The 15,667-nt window shown below is 37.1% G+C and overlaps 1 protein-coding gene across 1 annotated transcript in view; it reads left to right on the plus strand.

Annotated features, from left to right (window-relative positions):
- Positions 1-15,667, plus strand: part of SESTD1 (SEC14 and spectrin domain containing 1) — a gene marked incomplete in the record, with an annotated part of 145,410 nt that overhangs the window by 61,180 nt on the left and 68,563 nt on the right. Inside the window, 1 exon segment of the mRNA XM_027773110.1 lies at positions 11,671-11,761. Within this exon segment, the coding sequence (XP_027628911.1) occupies positions 11,671-11,761 (91 nt within the window).

Raw genomic sequence — 15,667 nt, forward strand, 5'->3', positions numbered from 1 at the left:
TACGGTACCCCCTGGTTCCCAAAGGCTTTTTTTTTTTTTTTTTTTTGAGAGGTTTTTGCTATAGGGCACGTGCACTCGCCAGACAGACAGACAGATAGAAAGTGAGAAATCACCCCCCAGGGGGCATGGCCATGCCGCAATCCCTTCTCCTCCATTCTCCTCTTGGGATCTTGGGCACGCACACACACGCACCTGGCATGAGTTTTAAGCCACCGGGTCTGGGATGCGAACCATGGTTGACTACTTGAGAGTCAAGCAACATAGCCATTACACTAACTGCTGGTCCCCTCTCTACCTCTTTTTATTATCACTCTGCAAAAGAGCCCTTTCAGACATCTTTTTCCTAATCAATTTTGTTATTGTCATAGTAGTTTACAATTACATTACAGTCTCTTACTAGATTGTGAGGTCCTTGAGTGCATAGCCATGCCTTATCTATCTCTGTATTCACAGTACCAAACAATACCAGTAAAAACAATTTGGAGAATTTAGGTGTTCAGTACATACATATTGAAGGAGCAAACTAGACTTATCAGGAAAGTTACAGAAATGACCTAGAATTTGCCATGAAAGGAAATACAGCCATGTTATTCTATAATTCTTTATTTGACTTCCATTCATGCAGTTTAGAAGTTCCAGCATTCTATAGGCATATATTCTATAGTTTAGAATTTAAAAGATCTCTCTCTGGGGCCAGTCTTGGTAGCCTAGTTATTTAAGGGAGCTGGATCCTACATGGCTGACTGGTTAAAATACTGGCCTTAACAGCTTGAATAACATGCCAGGCCTATGTATGCATATGCCCTAAATCCTGACAGGATGGAGAAATGGAGGAGAAGGAATTGTGGTGTGACCACACCCCACTGGGGGGGTGGTGCTTTCTCTCTCCCTTCCTCTCTCTGGCAGACACATCTGTGACAGTCTGTTTTCAGATAAGTTTTTCTCAGAAGCTAAATATATAAAATTGAAGTGGAAGGGGCTGGCAGTTGGCATGGTGGTTAAGGGTGCTGGACTTCTACAAGGTCAACTGTGGTTCGAATCTCGGATCTGGAGGCTTGCTTTCTCACTTTCCCTCTTTTTCTCTCACTCTGTCACACTCTGGTCAAATTAAAATAATAAATAAAGTTAAATAAAATAATTATTTAAATTTAAAAAGAACAAGGAAGTAGAAGCCCACAGCCATTTCTTTTCATATCCATCTTCCCTTCTTTTATACTTCTACCACTGCAGTGCCCCCTTCTCTAGATTTAAGAAACTTCCTTGGAGCTTAAAGGACTGTGCAAAACAATGAGAGATAATTAACACCTTTAATTGATCATTTATTCATCTTCTTAAGCTATAGAAAGGTCATATAGTCAATAAAAATATGACCGGAGGGAACCAGCAGTTAGCATAATGGCTATGTCGCTGGACTTCCACGTAGTCGACCGCAGTTCGCGTCCCGGACCTGGTGGCTTAAAACTCACGCCGGGCGCGTGTGCATGCGTGCCCAAGATCCCGAGAGGAGAACGGAGGAGAAGGGATTGTGGCATGACCATCACCCCGGGGGGTGATTTCTCGCTTTCTGTCTCTATGTCTCTCTCTGTCTGTCTGGAGAGCACACATGCCCTAAAGTGATAATCTCTCAAAAAAAAAAAAAAAAAGAGAAAGAATATGACTGGATGGCTCTACTGTATTTTTGTTTGTGGGACAATTTTCCCAGAAAATTTGAACTAATGCCTGCCTTTTTCCTTTTCAGTAAATACACTTATAGTAAGTCGAGATATAATTTGACCTGAATATGCCTTATGCTGTTGATGAGTACATTTTTAATATTCATTTAATTCATGAAATGAATTGAAAATTTATAATGTGCCATTTAAAAATGTGACAGCTGAGACAATGTTTCCTATTTTTGCCATTTTTTTCCCAGTCATCACTGTTTCCCTGTCATATACTTAAGTAAACATATGGGGATTTTAGCCAAGCTAACTTCCCTGTTCCCTTTGTCCCTGATTTAAACACAAGCATAAGATTAATTTTCCTCAAACAATAGTTCCATCATCTTCTCAGTTCCCTCTGACCATCTCTTCTTTGTACACAATGGTGTCAGTTCAGTGGCTCTTTGTTTTGCTGATACCAATTGGGATTTTTGTATATCATGTGAAGACCAGAAAGACTAGGTCTTTGCTTCCAAGGGTATTCAGCCTCCTTAACTACTTTACCAAGATCTTCTATGATTTGACTCATGTTTTTCAGTTAATGTATCTTGAAAACTAATGTGAGTCATGTAGTTTTAAGTTTCCTGTATTAACTCAATCCTCAAAATAACTAAATAAGATAGATACTGTTGTTATTCCTATTTTATAAATGAAAAAAAATCAAGGCTGACAAGTTGACAATCTTTCCCAAAGTAGTAATTGGTGCCTTTGCTCATATTTTTCCTTAACATTAAACTATATTACCTCCTTTGTGTAAATACTTTCCAGATTTCTCAAGTTGTTCTACACAAACTACGCACTTATTGTTTCTGACTCATTGAGCATTAATCATGGTGTGCCTAATGGTAATTCTTGAATTTTGACATATGTTGTCTTTTTTTCCAAATGGTTTATATTATTTCTGTAATAAGATATATCTGTGACTATAAAGTAGATATTAATTATAATACTTTTTTCCATTTCTTTTCACTTTCCAAAAAGATCCTAAGTTCCTTGAAGGGAGAAACTATATCTTAAATAATTTATATTTTTCATAATCCTGTGCAATTTATCATACTTGGTCAGCAATCAGTAGTCCATGGATATGGTTGTCTGGCCTTTATTTTATTTTACTACTTCAGTTTCTTTAGACTTCTGCATTATCATACATGGGGTTACTGGACCTAGTAAATTACTATTCTTAGAGTTTCTCACATTTTGATGGAAAACCAATTAAATATGCAGAAGTTGCCAGCTCAGTTGAACTAGTTTTGATAGATAGGACATTTACCTGGGCTGGTCTTGCCTTCAGTTTGCAGCTTTTAATTTTAAAATGGACCTCAGAGGACTAGCAAGTGGCATGATAGTTAAGGTGCTGGACTCATATGGCCAACTGTGGTTTGAATATTGAATCCAGTGGCTTGAAAATTGCTTTGGGCATGTGTGCATATGTGCCCAAAATCCTGAGAGGAAAATGGAGGAGAGGGAATTGTGGTGTGGCCCTCCTCCCTGGAGGGTCATGTCTTATTTTTCCTCTCTCTGTCTGTCTCTGTTCAGCAATTACATGCATTCAATGACAAAACACAAAAACAAAGAAAAAGCCTGAAAATAAATGGTTTACTTATGGGTGATGTTTGGATTGCAGATACTTAAAAAAAAAATAAATAAAATAAAATTGATGATGTTAAGTCATTTAATTCTCCTAACAATCCTATGGGTTGAGTACTGAGCCCATCTTACAGATGAAGGAACAGAGACATAAAAAGGGTGAACAATTGAGGTATCTTGACCAATAGCACATGGCAAATCAGCTAGAGAAGATCTGGTGGTTTGGTGCCAAACATGTCTTCTAACTGCTGCACTATAAGCACCTCTCAAAATCACAGTGCCATTTCTATATATGAACAACAAGCAGTCTGAGGTAGAACTGAAGAAAGTAATACCATTTACCATAACCACAAAAAGTATAAGATACCTAGGAATAAATCTCACCAAAGAAGTCAAAGACCTCTATGAAAATCAGAAAAACTATGAAAATCTTAAAAAAGAAATATAAAATGACACAAAAAAGTGAAAGGACACCCTATGTTTCTGGATTGGAAGAATTAATATAATCAAAATGGCAATTGTACTCAAATTAATCTACATATTTATTGCACTCCAAATCAAATTATCAGAGACATTTTTCATAGATCTAGAAAAGGCAATAATTGAATTTGTCTGGAATCATAAAAGATTCCATATTGCCAAAGCAATACTGTGCAAGAATGGAGTAGGAGGCATCTCACTCCCTGACTCAAAATACACTACAAAGCTGTGATAAACAAAAAGCATGGTATTGGCATTAAAGCAGGCATATGGACTAGTGGAACAGGATAGAAACCCCAGAAAAAAACCCCAAACATATAGCTAACTGATTTTCGGCAAAGGACACCAGTTAATCCAGTAGGAAAAAGGAAACCTCTTTAGCAAATAATTCTGGAAAAACTAGGTATCCATCTGCAGAAAGATTAATCTGGACCCCTATCTCTCACCATTAACAAAAATCAACCCAAAGTGGGTCAAGGATCTTAACCTAAGATCTCAAAATATAAAACTACTGATGGAAAACACAGGGGAAACTCTGGGAGACATCAGAATAGGCAAAGACTTCTTAAATGAGAAGAACCCAAAACATAAACAATAATTTAAAAACAGACAAGTGGGGTTACATCAGATTAGGAAACTTTTGCACAGCAAAGAAAACACTAATTAGTGTGACTTGATAGCCCTCAGAATGGGAGAATATTTTTGTAAACTATGCCTCAGATAACTGACTGATAACTAGAATACACAGGGAACTCAGCTTACCTGAAAAATAAATAAATAAATAAAAGATCAACCTAATTAAAAGATGGGAAAATGAGCTGAACAAACAACTCTCTGAGGAAGTCATATGAACAAGTCAAAAAGCATATGGAAAAAAATGCTGAACATTCCTCATCATAAGGGAAGTGCAGATCAAAAACCACAATGAGATACCACCTAATCTCAGTCACAATGTCAGAGATTTCAAAAAAATGGTAAGTATTGGCAAGGCTATGGTAGAAAGGGAACACTCTTACACTTTTGGTGGGAATGAAGATTAGCACAGTCATTTTACAGATCAATATGGAAGTTCCTCAAAGATGTACAAAAAAAAACCCTACCATATGGTTCAGCAATTCCATTCCTGGGTATCTACCCAAAGGATAGGAAAATGCTCAGTCAGAAAAGTGTTTGCACATATTTGTTTATTGCGGCATTACTCACAATTGTTAAGACTTGAAACCAACCCAAATGTCCATGCACAGATGAATGAATTGAAAAAAATGTGGCATGTAGGCACTATGGAATACTACTCAGCCATTAAAAAAAAATGAGTCCCTGGCATTTGATAGAAAGTGGATGAATATGGAAAAATTTACTGCTGAGTGAAGCAAGCCAGGCTGTGAAAGAGAAACATTGTGTGTCTCCACTTAATATATACAGACTGTCTGCACTCTATGGTGAAAATGGAAAGATGAGAGGATATAGAAGCATGGAAAGTGGTTACAGATATGGGAAATGGTGTGGGAAGAAGCAGGAGATAGGGAGAGTGAAAGGGAAGGAATCAATGAGAAAAATAGACAAGACATTTAAGGGACACAGAAATAAAAGATTGTTGGTAATGAGTATATCTTCAACTGAACTGGTGTGAAGTGTATTCATGCTAGGTAAATTCATTTTATAAGCTGTAGTGATGTACAGTGATTAAATATATAAAATAAAATAATTTAAAAAGGGGAAAAGATTCTAGTGCCATGGTTATTGGGAACTTCTACTAAACTCCTCTAAACCTGGATTTATCAGCACTGATAATTGACATATGAAAATAATTGGTGAATGTAGTATATTAAAAGCAATTTTGAAAATATTTTTGTTTAACATTTTCTTTAAAAAGCATATTTGTCATATATTTAAAATTATAGGATTTTCTACCTCAAAGGGAACTTACTCTTTATCCAATTGTAGAATCATGGAATATCAGAGTTGGAAAGCACCTTAATTGTCTAGTCTAAGCATGCATCCTGTACTTAAGTCCTCCTTATAGAAATGCCCAGATTTTTCTTGATTAGAAATTCAGCATCTGTTGAAGCTGCTTTTCCATTTTTGTCAAATTTTTTTTCTTAATTCAAATTTTGATTTTAAGTCAGTTTTTCCTAGTTGTAGGAGAACTTGTTTATATTATCAAAGAAACGTCAGAATGAAGAGGTTTAATGAATTGCTAAAAATCACACAGAGATGGGGGCCAGAAGGTGGCATCGTGCTTAAGGTGCTGGACTCCCCACATGACTGACCATAGTTTCAGTCCCAGACATGGAAGCTTAAAAATCACACCAGGTGCACGTGTGTGTATGTGTGTGTGTGTGTGTGTGTGTGTGTGTGTGTGTGCCCCCCAAATCTCAGGAGAATGGAGGAGAAGGGATTATACTGTGGCCATTCCTCCTGGAGGGTGCTTTCTCACTTTCCCTCTTACTCTTACTGTCTCTGCCTCTTTCTGGTGAGTGCACATGCCCTATGTCAAAATCCTTGAAAAAAAAATCGCAGAGATAAAGGTCATATATTTTCATCACTCAGTAAGTACTTAGGAGCCTACAATAAGTATTTTGTGGTTCCATGTGCAGAGAAAGTGGGTAAACAAAGCAGATCAATCACTGCCTTTGTGGACCTTATACTTTCATGGTCAAAAAAAAAAAAGAACCAAAGGGGTACAGTGTGTCAGATATCCATGAGTGCTATGAAAACGAAGCATGGAAAGATGAGCGAAATGGAGTGGGAAAGGGGTAGGTGGTGTGAGATTTTACCCAATGGTAACATTTTACCACCGATAGTTGGAGTGAGGATCATTCCCTGTAGATATCCAAGAAATAATATTTAAAACAGAGGGAGCATCAAATGCAAAGGTCCCGAGGCAGATGCAGGTTTAGCATCTTATGGGAGCAGCAGAAGGACTAATGTGGCTGGAGCAGTTTGAAAAAGAAGCAGCATGCTGGAAGCATCGTCAGAGAGACTCGAGTGGCCCGATAGTGGTGCAGCAGTAAAACAGGTCATTCTGTGAGGCAGACCCACATGGGAAGGTTTGGTTTTGACATTCAGAGACTTCCCTGCATATGCTCTTGCTGTGATCCTGGACTAGCTGAGGCTGGGATGAGGTAGCATTAAGACTCTCCTGTGGAGGTGGGAGGGGGTTGGCCCACCGGCACAGCAGTTACACTTTGTGCAGGGAAGGTGATCCCATGTGGGCAACCAGGGTATGATTCCCAGCCCAAGGCAACAGAGGCTTGTGCTCAGGATCCTGATGAGACAGAACTGGAGGAAGAAGTACTATGGTACAACCAAACCCCATTGGGAGTTTCTCTCTCTCTCTTTCGTGTGTGTGTGTGTGTGTGTGTGTGTGTGTGTGCGCTCATGCATGATCATGAATACAAGAAAATGTTTAAAAGGACCTTATTGAGAGTACTGTCTCTCTGTTCCTCTCATTCATGGAAAAAATAAATAAGCTTAATAAGAAAAAAAAAAGGATGGGGGCCAGGTGGTGGCACAGTGGTACTGCAACTGGACCCACATGAAAAAGGTCCTGGGTTTGCGTCCTGGGAATCTCCTAAGCATGCCAACTAAGACTGGAGGCAGATGGTGGCAAGACATCCCTTGGGGAGTGCATTTCCCTCTCTCTTTCTCTCTCTCATGAAGTAAAAATAAACAACAACAAAAGTTTACCAAAATAACCAGAGTCAAATCACATAGAACATGGTAAAGGCATCAGTTCTGAATAAGAAAAGCCACTGAGCTCTGAGTAGTGTGATGTGATGTGATGTGTGGCATCTAACATTTTAAAAGCCCTTATATTTAAAGCTCCATACTAGAAGCTGCCGAGGTATTGGTAAGGTAATATTCTTGCTTACTGGAAGCATCCTATACAATGAAGATGAATTGTAAGCAAGTAATTAGAGCAAAAGCATAAGTGAAATTAGTCCTGTTAAGTATGAGCAGAACTCGAATAGAAAACTCCCTTAGTTGTAATCAAGGAAGCTAGTGAAGAGCTGCAGGGTAATGGCCTCAGGAAAACCATCTGTAATCAACCTCCCTCCCTTCCTGCCTTGTTTGAGAGAGAGTGAGAACGAGAGAGATATTTTTGATAGGGTCTCCCCATGTCATGATTCTCCTCTCCCAGCCTTCCAGTTAGCTAGGACCACAGGTGCATGCTGCCACAACTGGCCTGTTTATGTTGGCCTGGGAACCAAGCCCAGGTCTGTTGGCCTCAGCCAGAGTGCAGTGGTGCTTTCCTGCTTGCAGCACCATAGCTTCACTAGTACCTTTTCTGTTCAAGCGAGTGAGCCTGGTATGGAACCTTTACATGGCTGTTTTAATTAGGCCATATGCACGGAGAGGCTCTGATGGAGTAGAAATAGGAAGCCAGGGTTGTAGATATTTTTTTCATTATTATTTTTTAAATATAAGCATGTTAAGAGTAGTGTAGGAATTTATTAATAATACCACTTTAGATCCTCCAATATGCCCTTTACAAAGGGCATAATAACTTAGAAATTAAATATTGCTATTGTTAAAAGCAGTTTATAGAATAAAGTAAAAATAGAAAAACTTAATTTGAGCACTCGAAAGACCTCTTGGTCTTGCATTTTGAAGCTGTATTTTTGGATTGTGCGCTTTTTCTTTATTTAAGTATAATGAAAGAAAATTATGACTAAGGGTGTTTAAGCATTCTAAAAGATGGACTTAGAATACTTTTTTTTTTTTTAAGGCTTTTGCCGTAGGGCAGGGGAGGGGTTGGCCATGCTGCAATCACTTCTCCATTCTTCTCCCAGGAGCGCATGTGCCTGGAATGATTTTCAAGCCACAAGGTCTGGGACTTGAACCACAGTCAGCACCCTAATCACCATTCCACTTGCTGGCCCCAAAATATTGTATTTATTTAAGAATACTGGGCAATGTATTAGCAAGCTTTATTAATGTATAGATTAATCTTTAGTGCCTTTTGAAGTGTAGGTGTGTTGTTTGTGTACAACTTAAAATAGTTGTGTCACCTGTGTCTCAGAGATGTAGACACTAAAGATAAAAAGGTACTAAATCTGGGAATGGCACACTTCTCCTGGTAGCAAGGCCTTCTACTGAACAGCCATGTCCTAGTTGCCCTTCCTGCAAACTTCCATAGTGTATTGGTAGAATCCCTGATGACTTGCGCTTCTCCGAAGACCACTCAACTACCAGCCCTGCCTAGGCTGATTTCTCTTGGGCCGGTATCGTCTCTAAGTTATAGTGGTCTGATAGGCTTTCCTAGATGTGGTGGAAGTATCTAGTCCCGCTTTGCTTGAGCCCACAAATAGTAATTATTTGTCCGATTTACATCCCTCCACAAGTCTTCATATGCTATTGCTAACCCGGGAGTGATTACTGTATTGCCTCACTTTTTTTTTAACTCCCAACAGCAATCAGTGGGTTCTTTATTTTATAAAGCAAATCCCAAAATGGAATTTTTAGAATTTTATCTCAATTTTAGAATTGAGATAGAATTCATAAATAAAAATCACACCTTTAAAGTATATAATTCAGTGGTGTTTAGTATATTCACAGGGTTATGCTACCATTGGAGTGTCTAACCCCAGAACATTTTTATCAACACAAAATAAACCCTACGCTCATTAGCAGTCATTCTACATTCTCTCCTTCCTCTGTCACGCATTTAACACTAATCTGCTTTCTCTCTCTGTGGATTTGCTTATCCTGGACATTTCATATAAAAGGAATCATATACTAGGTGGTCTTTTGTGTTTGGTTTCTTTGACAAGGTATGTTTTGAAGGTTTATCCATGTTGTAGCATATATCAGTACTTCAATATTTTTTATGAATAATCTTCCACCTATGGCTATATTTTTTTCATCAATTTATACACATTTGTTGTTTCCATTTTTTGGTTATTATGAATGATGCTATTGTGAACATAGATGTGCAAATGCTTGTGTGGACATAGGCTTTAATATGTATCACCTCTTGGATATTTTTCTGTTTACTTTAGAAGTTTAACTTGGTGTTTTTTTTTAGAAGTTCCACTTCTGTTCCAGCATACAGGGGAGTCTGTTCCTTGTTCAAACTTTTTTTTTTTTTTTTTTGGAGAGGTTTTTTTTAGGGCATATGTGCTCGCCAGAAAGACAGAGAGAGACAGAGAGACAGAAAACGAGGAATCTCCCCCCGGGGGATGGCCACACCACAATCCCTTCTCCTCCATTCTCCTCTCAGGATTTTGAGCATGCACACATACAGGCCCAGTGTGAGTTTGAAGTCGCCGGGTCTGGGACTCGAACCGCGGGCTAATGCTGGTCCCTCCTTGTCCAAACTTTCAGCAATATTATCCTCATTATTGTACTCTTACTGTTTCTCAGTGAAACTGCACATCACTTCTTGAAAAAGCCTTTTGGGTGTAGGTAAGACTAGTAAACTTCCCTGTATTGTTGGGTATAAACACCATCTAACTTTACTGTAATGTGATTGGGGGAACTTTGTGTTGGAATAGCCAAAAAAGGTACCAGATATTACTCTATCAAGCAAGTCACAGTTCCCTCCATGGCACTGGAGGTAGGACAATTGACATTCTTGCATTATGTTGATAAAAACAACAATAACAGCAACAATAATAATATTCCCAGTCACAGTGGTGCACAGGTAGTGACACCACTTGGAAGGCTAAAAGCTGCATGGGAGGCATAGATTGGGTGTGGGGCCTACGAGAATATGCTGGACACAGGTGTACAATCCTGTAATCCTCACTAATTAGAGGACTGGGGTGGGAGAACTCTAATACAGTGGTACCCTGTAAAGAATACAGTGGTACCCTGGAAAGAACATCTACCTCTGTCTCTTTTCTCTGTGTGTGTGTCTAGGTCTCCCTCTTGCTTACAAAGGAAGAAAAAAACAATGATAGCTATGTATTTTTGGTGTCTGGGACATAGGTTTTCTTTGTTTAAGTCATGTTTTACCAACTTCTGGGAAATGTTTACTGGAAAGTTGAATATAATAATATAATTAAAGCATTAACACATTTTCCAACACTCAGTTTAATTTTTTGCTCTGGAAATTTCTGAAAGTGTGTCTGACATGGTATATTCAAGCTTTAAATCATTATGTATAGCAAGTGCAACTTCATCTTATTAAATTTTCCCCAAAGAGCACTGGGAAGTCAGTTTCCAATGTTTTAATAACTTGTTTTATTTTCTACCTGTTTTAAACTGTCACTTCACAAATCTTATACTTGTGGCGGGAAAGAAAGATAAGAGGTGATGATACACTTGACAATCATTAGTTGCCTTCTTCACTGTGATCCCATTTTGTAGGTGAAGAAATTGAGAGGCCAGTGTACTGTTGGATACTGCTTTGATTTCGTTACTTTTTAAGATATTGACTTTCCATGCTGTTAATTTTCTTGCTAATTTAGCTTGTAAGTTATAAATATTTCCTGAAATTAAAAAATTAATTGCTGGAACCAGTAGTTGATGTAATGGCTATATCACTGGACCACAGTTCAAGTCCCAGAATAGTGGGTTAAAACTCACACCAAGTATATATGCATGCATGCTTAAGATCCTGAAAGGGAGTATAGAGGAGGAGGGATTGTGGCGTGGCCACCCGCTCTGGAGGGTGATTTCTCACTTTCTGTTTCTCTGTATCTCTCTGTCTCTTTGGTGAGCATACACACCCTATAGCAAAAAATCTCTCTTTTTTTTATTATTTAAAAGGAGATAAATTGCTTGAGAAAATCGAAAGGATACTCAGGAGAATTTTATTTATTGACAGTGTCAACCAAACCAAGTGAGATTAATGCTACTCCATTTATGATTAAGCTTCAAATGCTCTTTATTTGAAGTTATAAAGAATAAAATCTATACCTCGTTTTAACACTTCGTAATTTTTTTTTTTCAGTGAAAAATGTAAAGCTAGAGGATTTACTGTGATTGTGGATGGCAGAAAGTCACAGTGGAATGTGGTGAAGACAGTAGTCTTAATGTTACAGGTAATTTTATTTTTTGTCTATCAAGAAATGGCTTTTACTTTACAGGAAACAACATGGTGAAAATGGCAAATGCATTTCGTTCATTGAACTGTCTCTAAACTTGTCAGCAGTGATTGAATTGTGAAAATACATGTAATGTTTAAATTCAGTTTCTGTAGGTTTGAATTTAAGTAGTGAAATAAATCTCAACCCTGTTTTAAAGGTTTGTAAAAGATTGAAAATAACATGTCATGCTTAAGTAACTTAAGCAAAGAGGCCAAAGATTCTGAAAATGTGAGGTTAGATGATATCAGGTTCATCTGGGAGCTTTTCCATGCCGTGGTACGTGTGTCAGCCTCCCTCTTCTCATTCCAGTACTACGGGGAGGAGGCAGGACTGGGTAAATCTGGTCTAAGAAACCTTCTCAGGCAGTTCCTCAGATATATCTCCCTTTTAGTCCCCTCTTTCCTACAAAAAGCATCTGGATTTGTGATGATCTTACTATTTATTGATAGCCCAGAAGAAATTTATTTAACAACTATGTCCTCACAAATTATTATTTAACAAATACCTACAATCACAAAGCCTTTGAGATCTGGTCCCAGTCCTCTGTTTTATTTTCTTGTATTCCTTATATAATATTGGACACAATCATGGAATGACTCTTGCATATAGTAGGAACTTGTAAACTATTTGTTGATTTATTATAAAGGTATTGAAGATATTATTATTATTATTATTTTAAATGAAAAAATAAAGCATTTGAGTGATTGAATCACTCATGCACCTGACTTTCCTCAGATAGCCTTCTAAAGAAGGTAAAATTTGAGTTAAATAGAAGAGGTCATTTAATTTAAATGAAAGAAAATAGGACATTCCTGGCAGGGACATTGACTTAGTTATAGCTCAGAAATGAGGCAAATAGTAATGGAGCCAGTGGCAGGCCAGTTTGAGGTAACTAGGAGTTGGCACTAACATGAGATTGTGAACATTCAGTTAAGTGGATTTCTATGAGAGTGAAAGAAAGATCAAGAATTTTAAGTGAATTTGAGAAATAATGGGTAATTACTTTAGGGTTCTGTGGAAAGGAATATAGTTCAAGAATTTACATTATAGCAAAAGAATTGATTCTCAGTATTTTATTGTTTATTTGGAATAAGTAAGTAAAAGATTCGAGGAGTGGGAACAAAGTGGTCATTTTAGCTGTTAGTTTTAGTGCTTAATATCATTCAGGTACTGTGCTAAGCTTGCTAAATTAGTTACCTTATTGAACTTTAACCTTACAACCTTGCAGAGCATTTCTATTAGTCACGAAGTTCAACTGAGGTGCAAGGATTTTAAATAACTAAAAAATGGCACAATCTAATAAACCTTGGGTTTTGGTTGTATCCATGACAAAGTATTTATTTACCAAAGACATATGTCTGGGGTACTCTCTAAATTATATACCCATTGCTTCATTACTCTTAAATGCTTAACCTAAACTTTTTATCATTAGAATCATTCTTTTGGATAAGAAAGGACACTTTTGAAGATGAGTTTTTAAGGTAGCATGGACTGGTGTCCTATAACTACTCTTTCTGTCAAATATATTTCCAACATATTTATATTTCAAACCCTGAAGATGAACTCTTCTCTGTAAAAGTTGTTAAAATAACTAGGAGGTGAGAAATCCATTAATTATGATCTTGTGTTCTTCCTTTCATCCTGTCATTCAACTGTGTCACAGATGAGCTGTTTGGGACTTGCTGTTTGAACTGGACTTTGCTCAGTGGCAGTTTTGAAGAACAATCAATGGATGATTTAATCTTCTCTTGCGATTTCTTTTCTGATAGGTATTTTAACAACTTTTGGATTTATTAATAGTTAACATTTTCAGAAGTTGCAATGACCCGTTTATTCCTAGTCAAATCGTTTATACATATCAAGTTGTTCATTGCTTTATTCTGGAGAGGTACTAGTACCATTTGTTTGGTAGCCCAGACCTTAATGCTGACTCTGCCTATAACTAATGCTTTCTCAAATGAAGTGTGTGGTAGTTTCTTGTGTTTCTCACACCTTTCATATTCAATTATTTTGAAATGATAATCTTCCATACGTCAAAATGAATAAACCTTAAGTCTGCCCTAGATTCTCTGGCCCTGCCATTAAGTTTTGACACCATTGAATTTATTTTACTTACCTTCACCACAGTCATTGCAGGGGACATTTCTGACATGTTTACATAGAAACATTTTCTGTTTTCCCCAAGGAAAAAAGAAAGAAGAATTGTTATTTATTATTGTTATTTTTTAGTATTGGCATTTATGGTCTAGAACGGAGGTCAGGCCTCTTGAGTTTATAAATATAATCTTATTGGACCTAACCATGGCCATTTCATGTACATGTTGTCCATGACTGCTTTTGTACTACCCCAGCAGAGCTGAGTAGTTAGGACAGACACATTATGGCCTGTCAAAGCCTAAAATTTTTATTATCTGGGTCTTTAGAAGGAATTTACTGACCACTCATCAAAAACATACAGTAGAATTTCAGAATCAGACAGACCTGATTTCTAGTCTAGTTCTATAACTTTTAAACTGTTACCTTAGATAAGTTACTTCAGTTATCTGAAACTTAAATTACTCTTCTGTAAAATTGAGAATAAAATCTACTTCTTAATGAGGATCCACTTATTGAACAAATATTTATGGAATGTCTTTTTTATGTTAGACATCATCCTAAGCACTGGAAATACAAGATGACACGGTAGATAAGGCACCTGCCCCTGGGAAGCTTAAATTTTACTGTAAGAGTCAGATAATCAGCAATTAAGCTAATCGATAAATAATGTAACATCAGATAGTGATAAATGCTAGAAGGAAAAATGTAACAGTAAAAGGAATTTGAAGTCAGATGGTGCCACTTTAGATAAGGGGGGAAGGGAAGACCTCTCTGAAGAGTGAATATTTAAATAGAGTCTTAAATAAATGGTGGGAGCACTCCTAAATGTAGGGCAAAGAGCACACCAGACAGAGGAAGCAGCCCAGGAAAAACCCTAAGGTGGGGAGAAACATTTGTATTTCAGGAGAAGCAAGGCCAGTGTGACTGTTGGAGCAGAGTGAGCTGGGAGAGGAGGGGTGTGAGATGAGGTCTGAGAGGTCAGCAGGGCCCTGAACTTGCTCAAGGACTTGATTTGGGACTCGAATGTCATCCTGAGCATGTGAGCATCTCAAGCAGGGAAGTCTATGGCAAAGATGTTTCAGAAAGCTGGCTAATTTGGAGAAGTTAGCAATGCATCTGGTAGAAAGGATTAGATATAAGTTATATTTCTAAAGTTAGACTCCAAAAAACTTGATGATAAAATATATGTGATATCTTTATTAATCCAATAATGTTCTTGTTCATTTTTTTAGGTGACATGAGTAATCGTATCTAGTAAATATAAAATTATATTTGTTAAAGGTTAACTCTTTGTCCTCCTAAGTTAATAACCATGCAGAATCTTGCCTCTTTGTGTGATATAATGACTAAGAAGCTTATTTGTGAAAAAATTGATTTTACATTTTGAAGAAATTCTTTAAGAAGATGTGTTAGAAGTTTTTCTGTATCATGAAAATAAATTAAAAAGTATCTCAACTAAAAATTACATTCTACAGTTTATATTTCTTGTAGAGAGGTTCAATAAAGCAAAAATAATTCACTTGTACTGTCTATGTTACATCGTTTATTTGCAATCTTTTCTAAGTTAGCTTGTCTCTTAAGTATTTCTCTTTTGCAATATTATCCTTTAAGTTTTAGAGAATTTCTTCTGTTGCTTTATTTTAATCTTTTCTCAAAGGTTTCTTACTCACCCTAATTGTGAATACATATTAATAGTAATTTATGAACTTAGTAAATTATTTATTTTATATTTGTAATGTGTATTTTTTTTTATTTGTATTTTCT

Source organism: Tupaia chinensis, unplaced genomic scaffold (assembly GCF_000334495.1).
Source record: "Tupaia chinensis unplaced genomic scaffold, TupChi_1.0 Scaffold000322_1, whole genome shotgun sequence".
Taxonomy (NCBI): domain Eukaryota; kingdom Metazoa; phylum Chordata; class Mammalia; order Scandentia; family Tupaiidae; genus Tupaia; species Tupaia belangeri.